General features: G+C 40.5%; 1 protein-coding gene across 2 annotated transcripts in view; it reads right to left on the bottom strand.

Moving 5' to 3' along the window:
* PITPNB (phosphatidylinositol transfer protein beta) overlaps positions 1-19,954 on the bottom strand; it is a 61,786-nt gene that overhangs the window by 5,934 nt on the left and 35,898 nt on the right. For both annotated transcript variants that reach the window (XM_065889683.1, XM_065889684.1), the window contains exons 8-10: positions 15,699-15,776; positions 2,819-2,929; positions 887-1,009 (exon numbers count right to left, since the gene is read on the bottom strand). In XM_065889683.1, the coding sequence (XP_065745755.1) occupies positions 887-1,009; positions 2,819-2,929; positions 15,699-15,776 (312 nt within the window). The remainder of the gene's footprint in view (positions 1-886; positions 1,010-2,818; positions 2,930-15,698; positions 15,777-19,954) is intronic.

Genomic DNA, 19,954 nt, shown 5'->3' with positions numbered 1-19,954 from the left:
GATTTGTTGCCATTCTCCTGTGATTAAATGGAGTTCCTGCCTCACACACAGGCGTTCGTCAAACACTCCCGCCCGCCCACGGGGCTTCCCAAACTGGGACTGCTGGCAGGACTCTGGATGCCTGCATGGAAACCACAGCCTACCCTGGACATTCCTCGGGTTTACTTCCCCCGTGGGGCCTTACTTCCAACAGAAAAGAAGCGTAGCCCAGAGCAAAAGCAAAACCAGACGCATGCAAGAGTACGTCGGGGAAGAAACCACTCTGGGAGAAAGGGGGTGCTCTTGAGCTGCAGGTCCGACTCTCTGGTGCGGGAGGAGCTGGGGTGGGCTTAACTTTGAGAAACGGCATGCAGACCTCCAGCCCAAGGATCACCTGAATTTCTGCCTAAAGCTTGTAAGAAATAAGGAGACACTGCTAGTTGTGGGATGGGAGGAGGCACTTCTGCAATCAATGACACTACTACTAGCCTTATCTTATCTACAGAATAGGGAACTAGGACTTACTGTGCTAGCATTAATAACTTACTGCGATAACAAAATGACAAAGGCAACTTGGCCTGATAAAGTGAATGCCTAAAAGGACTGCGAACCAGGCACCAGCATGGACAACCAATGCATGAAAAAGAATACAAGACCACTGAACATTTTACACGTAACGAATTCTGGATCAACAAAGTTCTAATTTACTTTCACGAAAGATGCTCAACAAAAGAGAAATCGGAATAAAAGGATATTAGTGTCTAAGAAACTGGATTTTGATTTTGAGGATACAGAGATTAAGAAATGGCTTTCAATAACACTTTTCCTAATTTTAAGTCTATACTTATTAAGCACACAGTTTTAGAAAGGGGAAAGTAGAGAATTTCCCCAGAATGGGAAGTCTTACTGTTTCTAGTTCTTTCTGAGTTTCATCTTCCATTCTCCTAATGTCTTCCATTGTCAGATCAATCCACTTGTCAATCCAACAAAAAAGCTGGCGATGAAAGTTTGTAAATATCCTTTTTTCTTGCTTTTAAAACAAAGAGAAAATGATTATAAGACGGCAAAACTCTAACATAACATATTAACTTTATATGCCCCAATTAACCCATGAAATCTACATATTCTTGGTTTGAAAAGACCACTATTTCGATTAGTGAAAATCTTAATTCCGTCCTATTAACATTTTGTAAAACAAAATAAAAAGAAAAATCTCCCTTTGAAATGTGAAACAATCCTCCTTGCAAAAGCAGAATGATTTACCAGAAACTGAAAACAAATGTGGTGGGCATTCTGATCCAACACGAACTCCTGCTAGACCCGACTTAGTTTTACCTTTTTCTAATGTCAGTGACTAAAGGTCAACTTGATTTCTTCTGCTATAAAACCATACACTGTCATTCTTAACTTCTCTGCAATTCAAAGAAATATTGTGATGTAGAATACAACATGTACTTAAAGAAGAGAGTCCTGGGTTCTTCAGAATAAAATGTTTTATTAAATTAAGAATTCTTATATACTCTCCATTAATTTTTCTGCTCTATTGTTACTAGATACATATACACACACACACACACACACACACACACACACACACACATATATATATATTTAGTGGCTTTAACATATATAATTAGTGGCTTTAATTGCTGGATTATTTAAGTTTTACTACACTTTCCCAAGAAGCGAGAAAAGTGCAATGAACAGTGAATATTTTAGTACGTTTGGACAATTGACTTAAATTTTTCTTTCCATGAACAGGATGGACTTTATCAATTACATGTGTACCTTCTATTTATCAGAACTGGATTGTTAATCTATTATTGTGATCCAAGAGGAAGAAAAGAAGCCAGTATTTACAGAGTGCCTACTGTGGCCAACAGCAAGCAGGCCCAAGAATAATGAAAGTTTCCAGCACTTTAAGATCCTTTTTTTTTTTTTAAACATCTTTATTGGAGTATAATTGCTTTACAATGTTGTGTTAGTTTCTGCTGTATAACAAAGTGAATCAGCTATATGTATAACATCCTTTTTTAAAAAAAATGTTAGAGCAGTTACAGTTTAAAAGTAGAAAAGTTACAGTGAAACTCAGATGCAACTAGTTGTGGGAAGTTCAGAGATATAACAGGGGCCTCTATATAATGATAATGGAATGAACTATTCACCCTATAGGAAAATTAAATACCAAAGAAACTTTCCATGTTTCTCACACGTTTACAACCATGTGTTTCTATGCAACTGCAATTCTCCCCTCTTTCTACATCAAAATACTTGTGTTACTTTCAGTTGAATAAAGAAGACATAAAAAAGAGGTAATTAGAATTTGGATCCTCAGATTATGTCACCCTAGGTTCAGCGTAACTATTCTCAGTGAGGATCTCTGAAGAAGACATCCCACCAGAAGGTGGAAAGTGCACAGGGCACAGAAAGTGTGTGTCAGGAGAGACCTGTGTGCAGGGGCTATCAGCCGAGCTGGGACAGAGGAGCCTCAACATCAAGGCATGGCCTCTCCCTCCAGCCAGTGCCAGGACCCCGGGTACCCTTGGAGACATGCTGGACGTGGAAAGGGCGCTCTACAGAAGAGCTGGGCAAACCATCAGAAAAGCACTTTGCACCAAAAACCGCTATGCTTTTCTCCAAAGAAAGCCCCTTAAAACCTCTGCTGGCATCTGTTTTTGCTGTTTGTAGGCAGAAAAAGGAGGGCAGAGAGGAATTACACAGAGGGGCAATAATTTCACCTAAACGAGAAGGAAAAAGTGGCAAAAGAGAAAATATACCATTAATAGCTTCTTCAACTCTTAACCTAAATTTAAGTCACCATCCTCTGAACAGACTTTACCTTCTGAATGAAGTTTTCTACTTTGCTTTGCAGTCCCCACCACTTGAATTTGATGGTCACCAGCTTATAGGCACACATCTGAGGACAGTCAGGGTTGCTTGCCAGCTCCTTCTGCATGAGGAAAATTGAAAATGGGCAATCGTGACTTAAAATTGACTGTTGTGTAACAACATCACAGATGTACATGAAGGAAACTACCATCTCATATGTGTTTAATTCAGGTATTTGGAAATTTGAAATCATTTTAGCAAAAGCAGCAGTATTCCCCTGCTGCAAACCCTCCTTCCACAGACCAAGTTACTTCCTGGCTCTACAATTTAATAGGCACAGTGCTCCGCCTCAAATTACACTATTCATATTTCAGATTAAACACCAAATTCAATTCACATCATATCAGTAGTGAGCCTTTAATACGTAAAGGCTCTCATAACACCATTATCGCACTCCCACCGTGGATGTGGTGAGGTCTCCTCCATTTTATTGAGCCTCAATAAAAAACCACGAGGAAGATTAGTCGTCGTCTTGTCTTCAAACACTGGCAAGTGGAGGGGCACTGTTTTTTGTGTTTTTTAAAAAAATTATTTTTATTTTTGGCTGTGTTGGGTCTTCATTGCTGCGGGCTTTCTCTAGTTGCAGTGAGCAGGGGCTACTCTTCATTGCGGTGCACAGGCTTCTCATTGCGGTGGCTTCTCTTGTTGCAGAGCACGGGCTCTAGGTGCGTGGGCTTCAGTAGTTGTGGCTCGCGGGCTCTAGAGCGCAGGCACGCAGGCTCAGTAGTTGTGATGCACGGGCTTAGTTGCTCCGCGGCATGTGGGATCTTCCCGGACCAGGGCTCGAACCCGTGTCCCCTGCATTGGCAGGCAGATTCTTAACCACTGCACCACCAGGGAAGTCTGGGGCACTGTTTATTAACTGAGGTATTTTTCAACCAAAAGCGGGGACATTTAAAGGGATGTAGCAGCAAAAGTGATCTATAATTATCAAGTATTTGAAGGCACATCCCATACATCCGGACTTTAACTTCCATAAATGATTACAACTCATAGTTTAAATGTAGTAGGGAATCAAATCAAGAGTTAGGGTAAAAAAGGAAAAATATTTAAAATAAAAAAAGAGCAAGGGAGACAGAGGGGGGACTATGTGGACAGAAAAATAAAATGTTCGCAATTTACTTTCATAAGAAAACATGAAAAAGCAATTAGAATTTGGATCCTCAAAACATGTCACCCTAGGCCCAGAGTATAAAAACTTACTCTGGATTTTTAGGTTCAGCATAGATAAATAAATAAATAGGTAGAGAGAAGGAGAGAGAGGAGGCAGAAAAGGGAGAAGAGGAGGGAAAAAACAAATACGGCAAAGTGCTAACAACTGTCCAGTCTAGATGGAGGTGTTTACTGTTCTATTCTTTCGGTTTTTATGGCTGCTTCTGAAATTTTTCATTATAAAAACTGGGTGGGGGGGGGACTGCAAGCTATAGTATTGCTGATGATTTCTGTGAAACTTAGTGCAGGCTACTGTCCTAGTAAGCACAATATACTAGCATGTTTACTTGGGGGAGAGGGGTGAGTGGTGGGGGAGGGGTGAACCAGGAGCTCACCGCACACATCAGTGTCTTCACCATGGACCCCACTTAGCACCACTGTTCTCCCAAGGTGGTATATGCGGGAGACCGATCCGCTCCCGAGCTGACCGAGGAGAGAGCCTGGGACGGGCCCAGAGCAAAGGCAGCCACCAACCTGCCTCTGGGGCTCCCAGTCTAGCATGGAAGGCAGGTATGGTTCAAAGAATCCCAGGTGGCAGAGGCGGACTGCCGGTATGGTCTAGGGGAAGGGCCATCCAGTAAACTCTCAGCCCCAGTTCTGGTGTAATTCCAAGAAGAAAGCTATGTCTCAGGACTGTTATAAAGACTAAATAAGGCAGAGTATGCTCCGTGCTTAGTTGGTGGGACTTGGAGCTTAAAACAGATTAGTTCTCCCTCCCTTATTCTTTCACAGAGTTGTACCTACCACCTTGAATTTGCAAAACAATTTTAAAATAAAGTTTCTCAAAAGAGTAGAGAGTTACGGGGACCCTTTTTATAAAAACTAAATTAGAGTGAAAAGATTAAGCAGCCTTTTACAAGCGTTCTTCCCTTTTTCACCACTGTTCTTAGCTTCACACAGCACTCAAATTGCAGAGCTGGCGTCAGTCACACTGTGTGCCACTATCACTTCTTGTCAGCTTGCACTCATACACACCCCCCACTTTCATTAAGTTCGTTGTGTGTGAACAAATATTACTTCCATTCAGCCACACGTACATAAAATTTTAAAATGATGAACTTCTAGGTCTTATTCTAAAACCTCAAGATTATTCTTCATTTACACAATCATAGCAACCAGACCACATTTCCCCCCCAAACTCTCAATAATGTTCCAGCGTCAAGTGAATTCTATGATACAATATATGAAAGAAGTCTATTTTGGTATTATTAATAGGACTCAAAGTCTGTAGAGTCCTGCATGACTGATCAACTTTTCTCAGAAAATGTCTTCTGTAATAACATTTCATCTTCTGAATAATGACCTGGTACACGGATTAAATCAATAAGGCAACATCACAAGCATTTAAATACAAACATTACATACAGCAGACAGTCCTTTTGTAGGTGAGTTCTATGTCAACAGAAGGACTTGGCTAGCTCAGCTCTAGTTTTCCAATTTCCTTCCCATTAAACAGAGTACCAATGTGAAAATTCAGCATGGATGTGTACGTGTGCACATGCGTGCACACACACATACCCATACTTTATGAACAAGTTTAATTCGGCAAGTATTAAGTGGGCACCATTTACAATCCCATTTGTGCTAGGTGGTATTAGAGGACACACATGTGGCTGGTAGAGAGGAGAGTGACTGTGTATAAAAATAATGATGAAACCACTATCCTTGTACGAACAATCCCTATCAGAAGGGACACACCTCTACTGTGGACACTGTGGCCCCAGACTAAAATCACATATTTGTAACTCCCCCTCCCGTCCCTGACCTGCAGACCCAGCACTTAAGCTGGGCTCTGGTGTCTCTAAGAGCAGTCCACAGCCTTCCCCAGGATGTAGCAAGCTTCTCAGTACCCAGCCTTGTTGAAATAAATGACAAGGTTGGTCTTTTACAGACCATTTTTTCAATAAGCAGTGAGCCAGAGTGGAGGTACTCTCTAATCCAATAAGTGTCACTGACATGAAAATTTCACATGAAGTACAATTTGGGCGTATGTAGAATAAGGCACTTAAAACTGTGAGGTATACCTGCCAAACGGTAGTGCTAGACTCGGAGTAAGGGGACTCGGGTTGCAGTTCCCATTATGCAAAGTAACTTCCCACGTAACGTGGGCAGGATCCTTTACCTCCCCAGGCCTTAACTTCTCTGTCAGTAAAAGCAAAGGCTGGGTTCCACTAGAGCTTTTCATCTTCCACTGACAGGCCACTAAAAGCAGGGGTGAAGGAGTTGAGTGTGAGGGTTGGGGTTGGCCCAGGGCTGCAGTGGGTAAGCTCATGTCCCTGACATTCAATGGCTTGTCTTACAACTTCCTATAATTTTGCATTTTATTCTGTAATATGCTTAGGCTTAACAAAATATCCTCCTGCCCACCTACTCAGGCTGAAATTTCCTCTTGACTGAGAACCTCTGATGCACCACTGATTAGTCCTAAGATACCTTCCAGATGGAACATTCCAAGGTCCTATTAATTATGGGCTACTGAGAGCTTCGTTCTCAAACTCCAAATCATTGGACACCTTGTGCTAAGTGAAAACCCTGGGTGTTTCTAAAACACCAACTCTTCAGAATTTCCCCACCATTTTATAAAAACAGCAGGATGAAGCATGGCTCTAATTAAAGAGTAAGCTAAATTTAATACACACATGCCTATACTAAACTGGGGCTCTAAGAACAAAGCACACACGCGTGACTTCAATAATTACCCAAGTTTGTTTCTCACATTCTTTCTAGTGACTTTGGCAGGCTGCTCAGACTAATTAAAGTACTACTGGTAATTTACAAAGTAACACTGGTCTATAGCATTTAGTTTAAAAACTGTAAGTGATGGGACAACAAGAACCAGTTCTCTGAGCTATCTTCCATGGATCTAAAATGTACATTCAGTCTCAATTTGATTTTTCTTTTCCATCCAATTTACAATTATTAAAAAAAAAAGTGCAGCGAAGAATATGTAAACCAATTAAAAAAATAAACAAGTGAACAAACAGCCTGCTGCCTTTATTTCTTGGCCTAATTCTCCACAGTATCAATACTCTAGTGTGAGGTACAGAAGGTGACTTACAGAAGCACAATCTCAAAGATCCCCGGGAGAAAGATGAGAACATAGAAGCTATATATTTTCATCAGCTATCATTATTAATATGTATGTGATATTTAAGGTCTCACCCAATTCTAAAAATGACTTATGCAATTCATCTCTTTATCTGTGCTGTGGTCTTAAAACTAGTGATTAAATTAAGAAAATAGCTTTAAAAGTCTCTTTTGGGACTTCCCTGGTGGTGCAGTGGTTGAGAGTCAGCCCGCCAAAGCAGGAGACACCGGTTTGATCCCTGGTCCAGGAGGATCCCACATGCCGCAGAGCAACTGAGCCCATGCGCCACAACTACTAGGCCTGCGCTCTAGGGCCCACGCGCCACAACTACTGAGCCCGTGTGCCACAACTACTGAAGCCCGTGCGCCTAGAGCCCATGCTCCGCAACAAGAAAAGCCATTGCATTGAGAAGCCCACGCACCGCAACAAAGAGTAGCCCCCACTCACCACAACTGGAGAAACCCCGGGCACATCAACGAAGACCCGACACAGCCATAAATAAATAAATAAACAGACAAACAAATAAATAAAAGTCTCTTTAATGATGACACAGAAAATAGTAAACTTGACTACATGTGGTAAATAAAAGGTAAAAGAATCCTTTTGGCATAATCTTTCTGGGGTGGGGTCTGACACTACGTAATTAAAAAGTTTTAAAGCTGCTCGTATCCTATATATACCATATACCCTTTAACTTGATAATTCCACTTTCAGAAATGCATCCCAATTCATCAGGTAAGAAAATAACACTGTAGATTTTTTCAGAACAGCGAAACCTTGGACTTACTAAACACCCACTGAAAGAGAGTTGGTGAAATACCTCATAGTTCTTCCAAGCAATTGGCTACTATGCATACAGCCATTAAAAACCATCTTTTCAAAGAATGTGAAGAAAAAAAAATCATAATACCAATATAAATAGGTATCTATGTATAATATAAACATCTACAGCAAAATAAACTATGTGAATTAAGAAATATAACAAACAGCGGTAATTAAATGCTGAGACTACAACTGACTTTTATTTTCAAAACTTCATAAATATGTATTATTTTATAATCAGAAAAAAAATTAACACGCTTGAAAAACAGACTCTAAAAAAGTTTTTGCCTTCAGCTGAGTATTTTAGGACAAAGATTTACTTCGCCCTAAATTGTCTGGGTACTATTTTAAATCTTCATTCATCTTTGACTATAAACAATCTAAATATTTTCCTGCTTCTTTTCTTTTTGATGTTTCATAAATCAAAGCTAAACAAAATCAAGCTAAAAGCTGAATTAAGATCTTTAATACGTAACTTTAGTTCAGCCCACATTTAATTTTTCCTCATCTTAAACTTCTAAAGCAAAAACAAGGTATACATGTAAAGTATTATCAGCTTCAGAGTTATCAGAAGTATTCTTGTGAAAAAATGTGTAACCTTTAAAAAAATGTGAAAAATCTCAATGGGACAAGTATTTGCGACCCCACATTCAGAGCAGTGTTTTAGAATCCAGAGAACCCAAAGGAGTTTCAGCCTTCAGGGGGCTCTTTGCTGGCGCAAAGCAAAGTTTCCTCTTTGGCCTTAAACAATACAAATGTTTTGTGATTCTTTCCTCCTCCATCATTTGAAAAAATAACCCCAAAGCAAATAAAGGCAAAATCTAAATTCAGATCATTCACACCTAATTCCAATCCAGCCCAAACCTAACACTTCCTAACCTAATGTAGCAGTAAATAAAATTATTCTGCTAATGAAAATACAAGTTTTATACAGATTATAGCATGAAAATTTAAAAAAACAATAGAAAATAAAAGGTAAAGAATGTTTGGTCACCAAAAGATAAGAATCAGAAGTTCTATAAAAAATAAAGTCATGGGCTAACATAAGAACCCAAAATGATCACCCATCTCTACACGATTTTAAATTTCATCTGTAATACTAGCTCGCTGTGAAATGTTTCTAAAATTATATTTAAATAGTTTGTGTATTCACTGAATTCCTTACATTTCACTTTTCTAACTATAAATGAAACCCCTAAGCTCAAATCATGTTTTTAATTTAACGACACATATTAGGTTACTCTGAGGTATGTGGATGAGGCCTAAGGGAGAGTAATGTATACTGAAGCCACACAACGTAACTAAACAAAACGCAGGGTGTTTAATTGGAATGGTGAGCAATCAGCCCATGCTCTCCACAAGAACTACTTCCTCGTATCTGTGACAAACAAATACACACAAATGCAAAAGAGGGGGAAAAAACCACCCAAAGGCATTCTGCAAACTCATTTCCTAACAATGTAGTCCTCTCACAGCTTCATCCTACATGTCAACTGCACATACACTTTTTCCTATTTAAAACGTGTTGGGATAAAGACAGAATAGGTATAAGTTACATCTAACCAGAGTTAATATTTTGCAAGGACACAGCAGTTTTTATAAGGCTCATGCTCCCTTCATATTTCAATTTTTCAATTTTAGGCAATCTGAACGCTCAATTTCAGCTGCTGATTTCGTAATGTTAAGTTTCCAACCCAGAGTTCACTAAGAAAGTTAAAAATAAATGCACTGCTGTGACTGTTGCCAGCGCCCCCATCAGTAGATATCAACACAAGATTACAGAATGTATGTGGAGTATGCGTACCGAAATTTCAAGCAAAGCCTGATGCTACAATTCACAGCCATTCCCTCAACTTGGTTTAGATTTTGGTAGCCATTTGGACAGACCAACACTGGACATTATATTCTCTGTAAGTACATGGCAAGTCCAACACTGATTTTTATTTGGTTTAAGATAGTTAACTTGAATTCAGCGAATACTTACTAAGTATCTGTAAGTATCTACTATGAGCAAACCCCGTGCTCAGCACTGCAAATATCAAGTGAGCCGGACACAGAGCCTACGGCTGAGAGTTCAGAGAGTGACGGGGGGCGAGGAGGTGGGGGAAGGAAGGGAGTATGAACCCGTGAACCGCCACCCTGACGCAGGACACACCAAGTTCCATGAGCAGGTCATCAACAAAGGACTCGGAAGGGTTCAGGGCAGGAGATTCCTAACTGGTTGGGCAAGTGCTAACCGTCAAATGGAAGAAGTAAACGTGGGATAAAGTTCAAAAGATTAAACTAATCGTAGGTTAAACTAATTTCACAAAAACAGACAGTAAAGCTTACTGCCTGTGAGAGAATGATCAGTCACACTTTCCATGCCTCCAAACTTAGTATTTTTGTAGCTCACACCCATTTTACTAATCAGAACTTTACTAAGCATGTGCTTCGTGCTTGTGTCCAATTACTCCAGGAGTGACACCAAGTACAACTGAAATCACAAATTCACGCTTCAAGTGAAACTCATGAAAACTTTATGGCCCTGACTGTCAGGAAGACACTCCGCAAGAGGCCCATCCTGTCAAATCACTCCTTGAACCTGAGTGAGACATCCCATCCGTCCACGCCTAGTCCTTCGGCTCTGCCTGAGAACAGAGGCATTCGGTACCTGAGATAAAGCTAGAACTAATCATGTACCGCTCCTGGGGCACTTAGCTTCTGGAAGACACAGAACGGCTTTTTCGGTGTCCTCTTAGGAGTTGCATAATTGATACATACTAAGGGCAAAATGCCTATTTTTTATACTGAATTAAAAACCTAGTTGCCAAACCAAGTACTCAAAAAAAAAAATGAGCCATGTTCTAAGGTCTGCTTTAGTATACATAAGCCACAGTGTGGTCAACTAGAAACTAATTATTAAGCCTCTTTATACCACCCACTATGGGGTTTCAAATGTGAGATTACAGGGAGGGAGCACGTTTAAAACGCCTTCACCTCCCTCCTGGACTCAGAGCCAGGTCTAGATGAAGACACAGGAGAGCGCCCTCAGCCCTCCTCCTCGGGTGGCTCAGTAAGGGACAGTGCTCATTAGCCTCTAGAGGACGAGGATGGATGATCTGGGCTGCTTTCCTGCCAGTCTCTACCTCAAAGAGATTTCCACTGAGGGGTTTCAAATTCTCCCTCATCCCCTACTTCCATTCTTCCCATCCCCAGCCAACCGAACCTTGTGGTATCTCTACTTTAGGCCACAGACAACCAAAACTGCCTTCTTTTCACAGGTGTGGGGGGAGAAGAGAAAGGAGTCTTGGCAGCACAGCAGGAAACAAATCAGCATCCCCATAATCCAGAGACGGCTGCCCTCCACCGGCTTGGAGAATCCAGAACGGCCTCCGCGATAAGTCCAAAAGGAATCTAAAGCGTGACCGCGTAGGTGGACTGTACAACAAACTGCTCTGCAAGGCCAAGCTCCAACTGCCAGAGCTTTTACGTAAAACTGAATTAACTGACACAGAAGACAAACTGCACGTGTCTTTATGATTAGTAGAGAATATTTATATAAAGATATATAAAAAGATAATATAAAAGCCACCACAATTTCTGCATCAACTTCTTTACTCGGCCCGATCCCCTAATACCCCAGTGTTCAGACACATGTCAAGCACTGTAAGGGCTCTGCAGATGCTTCGGCAAAGCCTCTTACAAAGACCTTTATAGGCCTAATTATTAACTGTCATATATATGTAGACATAGAGGCTGAAGTCTTCATGAGGCATCTGGATTAAATGAAGAAAAAAATGAGACCTTGCTGTAATCTTCAAAAGTGTTGTTTCAGTTGGTTAAAACGACAACTCCTCACCTCATCAGAGAAGGCAAACTGGAAGGCTAAAGGAATCCACATGCAAATGGGTAAACCATTGGTACTGGTAGTCATACCAACATCACAACCCCCGAAACATAAAATGAACCAAAACATCGACACGTGCACACACACACACATGCATGTGTGGTGCTACACAGAAGACATTTACATCCATGAGAAATGCACAATTTTGCCTTGAAGCAAAAATCTTTATAGGTCATAAATCACTCTCCTATTACTATGCAGTCACTTAATCACGTGTTGAAGCCTAAATAACAAAATGTAATTCACATGCTCAGATTTTAAAAATTCTTTTTTTAGAGGGAAAATGAATACGTATACAACTAAGGTCTGCACCTCTGGGTTTGTAGTTTTAAAAAAATAATGTACCATACCATAAACTAAAAAAATGTCTGTACTCCTAACACATACAGGTAATATGAAAATCTATTCCCTGGCAATCCCGTGATCCCCTGCTAGCAAAGGCTCTCTAAACTGTGTGGCCTCTGCTTTATGGCTGACCCGAGTCAAGCACTCATTAAGCACTCATAACCACGAGGGGTAAGGACAGGTGAACCAGGACATGTTCGGCAATCCCCAGACACCAGAACCAAGGGAACCCTGGACACTAGACAAAGAAAAGGAATAACTGTGTCGTAAATAGGGTAGCATATTCACTGACCTCATTAACCCCAGGAGATGATAGAGGATTTTTATTTCCAAAGACAAAAAGCATGACAACAATGATAAAAGCTACCACTTATTGTGCACTTCCTCTCTGCTGGGATTATAACATTCATTATTCAGCCCTCACACAAACCACCTGAGGCAGTTACTAATATCATTCCCATTTTAGAGGTGTGGAAACCGAGGTTCAGAGTTAGGGTTAAGTTATTTAAGTCACAACTTGTGATAGAGTCACGATGGGTTTTTAATGGATCTCCCTTAGTGCCACTGTCACCAAACAGATTCCCTGACCACTGGAAACGTATGACAGGTATTAAGAGAAGAATCAAATTCTGGAAAATACCATGAATAAGAGAGCCACACAACTGCCATGATGCAGGAGGGCAAAACGGTGCAGACTGGTGAGCCGGGATCTCTGGATTAAGAGCCAGAATCTGCTATGTCTCCATGCCTTACACATCTCTGTGACTAGCACTGAATCAGGTGCTACAGAAATGGCAGACGCTTCTCCTGTAACTATTATCCATATTTCTCCGGCCAAGTTTCTAATCTATAAAGTGAAGCAGCTGTATTTACCCCACAGGAAGGTTGTGAAGATTAAATACAACCTTGTCTAATGCCTGGCACCAAAAAAAAGCTTCTTTTCCCTCATCCATTCTGGTGCAGACAAGCATTAAATACTGCAATGATTCAGAAGGAAAATATCACTGTGGGATAAGTAAGGGAAAGTTTCAAAGCGATCATGGGGTGTGCACTTAGCTGTGACTACCCTTTGGAATGTGTGCTGGTAAGGTGAGTCTCCGCTGAGGGGTATGGAGGGCCTCTGGAGCGGCAGAGGAACCACCAGGCAGCACTTGGACTGGAGCATTCTTCTATACGATCCTGGGTGAGTGGGTCCAGAACAGGGTTTCTTCTTCCTTTTTGCCTTAAGTACCATGTATTTCTTCCCTATTCTCATATTTCAGAAGTATAGAAACCTTCAACTATTATCCTTCCCTGGTGCTCCCTTTGGTGCCAGGCAAATAGGGCCTGCTGAACAGCTGCAGGAGATGCTGATAAGAGCAAGTCAGTCCACAGGTTCCTGTTTTTCTGTATGTTGTATCATCAGCTAGTCAATCCTTCTTACTCTTTAGTTTCTATCTCAGCAGTAAGCGATGCTTTTAAGGCCAGTGTTAAATCTCAGAGGAAGACTTCTCCTCTGACTTAACGCTTGACTCCCTGAGTTATTTCTGAGATCACAGTAACTCACTGAAATTCAGTTAAACAGTAACCCAACTTATGAGAGTAGCTGCACCTACCATCTTTTGGCTCAAGTCAACAACCGACAGGCAAATAGGTAGAATGGTATCACTACCAGCCAGCGCTCTCCCTGAGAAATAAGCTATTGTTTAACCCCCTCACCACACACGCACGCGCACACACACACACACACACACACAAATGGGGGCAATAATTTGCCATACTGCAACCTGAAAAAATGCAAAATTTTACAATTTCTAAAAACGAAACCTATTCTAGAATTTTAAGTAACCATTAATGGATAATAAAAGACAAAGCAATGTTAGTTAAAAAGGTAAAAATCATAAATAAAAAAGCAGTAAAACTCATATTCCAAGTTCCTAAAGGTTGGAAATCAGGTAAAAGTCATAGTGTCAAACTACCCTTGCTGCCTGTTATAAAACTGGTTAGGTGGTCCTACAGGAAAGATGTGCACCCAGACACAATAGCCCACCACATAATATAGCATCACCTTTTCAAGTTTATACCTGAAAAATTGACAATTTGAAGAAAATTCAACATTTAATCCACCTCCAAGTCTCAATTTCATGGCCCTCTATTCCCTGAAAACTATCATCAGCTAAAGAGCTGGTACTTATTGGGGCCAGAAGACCTTTGAGAAGATATGGCAACCTTAGAAGCAGACACCTGTCTGCTCTAGCACAGCACTCTCTTTTAAGGCCAGTGTTAAATCTCAGAGAAAGGCTTCTCCTCTGATTCAGGGTGAGTTCTAAAGTTCACAGTGAGAAATCTTGAAAGGGGTGGGGAATTTTTTTTTTTAAATCCATGAGAGTAAATTTAGAACATGCATACTGAACTTGTTCCTTAATTTTTTTTTTTTAAGTGACATATATCACTTTCTGGGTATTAAAAGTCTCTAGTCATGGCCATTAAACTGAGAGAATCTTGAACCAAACTCTATCCAGAGAACAAATGTGAAAATGATTATGAATCATTTCTTATAGAAGAAAGTCAGACTCATTCTTCATTTTAATTGATGTGCAAGACTGTCCAAAATAGTCCAACACCCATGGAGAACCACTCACTGGGTTCTTCTTGTGGGGCTGTTACAGTAATCCCCTATCTGCAAGCAACAACTAACAGTATTTAGTTGTTGCTTGCAGATAGGGGATCACTGTAACAGTAATCCTAGACATCATTTATCGATGACCTGTGACTGGCTTCAGCATAAACAGATTGGTTACCAAGTAAAACCCTGTTGGCGGAAAATCTGCTCTGGGCATGTTTAGGTTTTTATGCTCCTCTTCTCCTGTCAAATTAGCTGTAATAACTTGCCATCAACACATTAAGCCTTCTCTAAGGGGCTGTCATTTAGTTTAGCGGATGTCTTTAAAATCCATTATATTTCTATAGCAATTTAAATTATTACCCTAACATTGCTTTTCTTACTTCCATGAATAAAGTAAGGATGTGCTTTTTATTAGAAAACAACTACTTGCCATCAAAATTGTTCTCTGGTGCCCTGCTTTCCGAAATATAACTATTAAAAGGCCAGGAACATGAGACCGGGGAAGGGGAACTTGTTCAGTTTTTACCAAGACTAAATTTAAACTATCAACCTTCACTTAACATGGATTTTTGTACTGCTTCAAGTCTCAAAAGAGAACATTACAATCCCCAAAGACTAAATCACTTGTCTCTTTTAAGAGTTATCAGAATAGCATTATGCTGAAAGTGACAGCCTGGCTCTGTTCTGTTTGTTAATGCAGCACAGACTTGCTGGCCAACTGCAACTGGCTGTGAGTCCTTATCACAAATAAAACTATTTTTGTGCCATTTCTGTTTTTCACTTAAACGTCACCAGCTCTTCCAGACTCAGGACCTGTCAAGTGTTCTGTTGCCAAGACTCTGCCTGTCAGAAAGGTCAGCATCCAGTACCTTCCAGTTGGGTCCCAAAGGGCCTCTCTTGGTTTTGACTGACTGGAATAACGCTGGGTCTTCATCAGCTTTGTAGTCCTGCAAAGCAAAACAAAGTCAGAAGCAGAGAAGAAAACCAGAGAAAATTCTTTAACCTTGCCAGAACAGCCCTCTGCAGCTACTAAACACATGACAGAAACTGACGGGGCTTACTGTGCTTTGCATAAACGCAGGAAAATGTTTCTATACGATATTAAGTTCTCAGTTTGGTTCTCTTTGCTTTAAGCTTTTACCTTGTAGCAAAACAACTACATAATAAAAAGTAATAGAAGTCCTGACTAACAGTCCACCATGACTGGTTGCTGGATAGCTATCTCTAAGAAATCTTCCAAAACTTTTCAACAGTTTCAGTATTTTGATATACATATAATCACACTCAAGAAATAAAGCTGACCCATACCAGTTTTCACAACACCCATAGATGAAGACACTGGACTCTAATGCCTGCTGGAGAGCAACCCCCATGACTGGGAACACCGATCAGAACCATGGATGCTGTGGCATCCCCTTGAGCTCTGCCACGGCTGGGTCTGTGGTGGATGCCTCAGTTAGGAGGCCAGCCACTCCAAAGCCTTGTTCGTGGAGAGCCATGGGTACACAGGCAAACCTTAGGGACTACACTCATGTCAGGCCTGCAATGCCAAGTGAGGTGAGCGAGGGCTTTACGACTCCATATGGGACTCAGTTATATCATGCCATAGGGAACAGCCCTAAAATCTAGGTTTTATAGGAGGTTTTGGTGTGTAAATACTGTTTCCCTTAATATCCTCTTTCTGATAGAATGGAAAACATGAAAGGAGTAAACCTTTTTAATCCTATCTGCTTTACAAAAGTTCTTTGGTCATTACACACATACATACACACAATCTACAGATAGAAATTAAAAAACTACTTTTGAAGAGCTAACATCCAGATTTTAAAAAAGAAATGAGTTGTAACAGTAACAGTGAACAGAGGTCAGTTGAAAATACTACAAAAGGAGAGCCCCTTTCTTCTTGAGCAGAATTTTTAAACCAGGGGTCCTTCACAGCATTTATGTAGGGACCACATACTTTGAGAAAAAGGCCCAGACACGTCAGTATGAAAAAAAATCATTGTTTTAGAGGTAGGGGCAGTGCAAGCACTGAACACATGCCAAAGCATAATACAAACTTTCAAAATCAAAGAAAACATGCCGAGAAGCAGCCAATCAAGACTCAACAGTTATTCAGTAAATGCATATGACATGTTCATAATTCCTAAAGAGAAAGTTATAAGTAAATTACGTGAGGAAGGAGAAGAGTGAGGTTCGGGTAGACAATAAAACTTTAAAGAAAGATAACTGGGCAAATGTGTGACCTTGAACTCCTAACCGCTGTCTTCTAAGAAGCTACAAAAAGGTCCCCCAGAGGGTTAAGACGATTACACAGGCAAACTTGGCTGGCCATGCTGAGCCTTACTGCTAACATACGCAACATGGCGCAGCTACAGGCACGAGGTCAGTCAGCACTGTCCAGGAATGACAAACTGGGATGAGCCAACTGCAAGGAGTCAGACAACTGGAGTTAGCTGGTGTGTCTGGGCACATCAGCAGAAAGTTCAATTACTGTCAGCTAACATGAATTCTTAAATTCCAATTTAGAACCGCACCCTAAAAATTAACAACTTCACTGCTGACTGAGAAAAGAATCAACTGTACAGGTGGTCTCAAGACCTGGATTCACAGTGAGAAATCAGCTGTCCTACTAACAAATACTTGTAACCCCATAACACATTTTCTTCTAGGTCAGGGGCTTGGAAACCCAGAGATAAGCTCAGTTTCCTCCAAAACTGAAAATATTTAACATTATATCAAATAATCACTTTTGACATTATCTCCCTCGATTCAAGGTCTATTTATTGAACAGCCATCACAGAAAAGGTGCATTACATATGCACCATGCAGTGCACAGGATGCTAAGCTAAGAGGCAGTCTAAGGGATCTAAGGACACAAGGAGAGCCAACACCTGGTTCTGGCTCCTAGAAAATCAGTCTAGCTGGGAGCAAAGCAAGAGAGACAAAGAAACGGTAATCGAAACCCCAGGGGGCTACATGTTGACTGCCAACAGAGTGGAGAGGAGAGTTATAGAAAGAATTGAAACCAACCGACACCAGCCAAGGAAATGTATTTTTAAAATGAGTTTTAACGTCATGTTTAAAAATCTTACTGCTAAAGAACACTGTGTTAAATTTTTTTATGATAAAATTTTAATTATCTGTATAATGCCCAGAGGTCTGACCAATGTTTAACATTTAACAGTTCATCCCATTTGAAGGAAAAATACTTCCTTTTGTCTTTTTTACTAACTGGGGTGTGACCTTACTGTGGGCATGATGCTCAAGTTTTTGTTTTTTTACAAAATTGAAGATATTATGGAGCCTGGCATGAGTTGAATAGTAAACACCACATTTCCTGAATCTAAGAGGCTGCCAGTTACAGGATGCTCCATTATTTTATGTACCATTAAGAAGGAAAACACTAAGCCAATAAAACATGCCACAACTGGAAGACAAATCTGACGAAATAGAGACTGCAGAACTATCTCTGAGGATGCTAAACTCACCAGCTCCAAGAGAAAGAAAAAGCAAAATCCACAAAACAAAGTGTACACAAGTATCAGTAGGGCTGACAGTATACAATAAGGGTAGTACATAAACCAAGGCAGAACTAATTTAAGAAAAGCGAGCTTGGTCTAAAAATTGTACCAGCATAAATTATTTTCATGTAGAGGTAAACTAATTCAGGGGTGACTCACCCCAGGAGGTGGGTCTAAGCATGATTACAGCACCAGTGGATGTGAAAATGTAAGCTGTTGGATTAGACGGACTTTTGGACAATACTCCTTTCTCCTTCCTAACCCCACCCAGCTCCATACCACAGCGACACCTTAAGGGATTTTCAGTGCCTATCTGACATAGATTAATTAACTGAAGAACATGGAATAACACTTTAAAAGTTCTCCACTCTGGACCTAATATACTGATCCTGAAAGTTTATTTCCGAGCCTTCATTATTAGTGCTGTTCACTGAATAACTTTTCTGAACTACGGATTCACAAAATTATAGAGGTGAACTGCACCTTGAAGACCACCCAAGTCGCTTCAATTCACAAATGAGGAAACCACAGTCCAACAAGAAGGTGGCAAAGGCTCACCTACCTGAGGACTTGAACACAAGCCTTCTTACCCTCTGTCCTGGGCTCATTCTAGTCCAGCACACAGGAGGACAGCAGAAGGGTGTCCACAAAAGCCAGATAAGCAAAACACATTTCAAAAACACCAAGAAGCAGCAGCACCAGAGATACCAAAGTGGATTTTCCTATAAGGCATGAGTGTGTGTGTATAAAATATCACACATACACATATATACATATATCTCAACCCAGTCTTCCCTCTCCGCTTTTTTCTCTTGAATACAAAGCAGCAAACGTTAAGGATATACTGAAAATGCAACAAAACCCAATTATTAACAACAGCACCTTAACCCTGACAGATGAGGATAATGCATCTTGTCAAAACCTAGGAATTTTTTTGTGCTTTTTAATGTTAGTTTGAATACGTAAATGTTTAATCAGTTGAATTAAGTAGCAAGATATTAAAAAGCAGGAAGCAGGTGTGGTTTTAACAACCTCAGTTTTGTATCTCTATAACAAACATTTAATTTTTTGAACAGTATCTTTTTTGCTACAATTCTATTGTTGGGTAGCTAGTTTGGTCTTTCTGTATATGAAAACTGGCCGATTTATATCCGTATCACAATGAACAAATATATTCCTTCATGTATGACAGTTTCAGCATACAGAATGCAACCTCCGCTACCAATTATAGCTGCAAATGAGCAATAGTGTGGAATGAGACAGCCTGCTGGCTTTGTTAGTATTCTGTCTCCTTTGGGATCCCGTGGGGAAAGGGGAGGCTCTGATGAAGAGAAGCCCTTGGCTCATGGTTTATTGTGCTTGCCACCAGCTGCAGACTTCTCATCTCATTAGTTCTTTTAGAATACTGTGGGTGAAGACAGCTGTAGCCTACTTGAGTCTTCAGCTCCTGGGTATTCTGAAGGCTGAATTTGCTATGCACTTTCTGTAATCCTTGGGAAAAAAAAGAAAGCAAATTCACTAGGCCAAGGAAATGTATTTTTAAAATGAGTTTTAAAATCATGTTTAAAAGTAGAAAAATCTTATTGCTAAGGTGCACTGTG

Source organism: Phocoena phocoena, chromosome 13 (genome assembly GCF_963924675.1).
Source record: "Phocoena phocoena chromosome 13, mPhoPho1.1, whole genome shotgun sequence".
NCBI classification, from domain to species: domain Eukaryota; kingdom Metazoa; phylum Chordata; class Mammalia; order Artiodactyla; family Phocoenidae; genus Phocoena; species Phocoena phocoena.
This window is presented reverse-complemented; position numbering and strand designations above follow the sequence as displayed.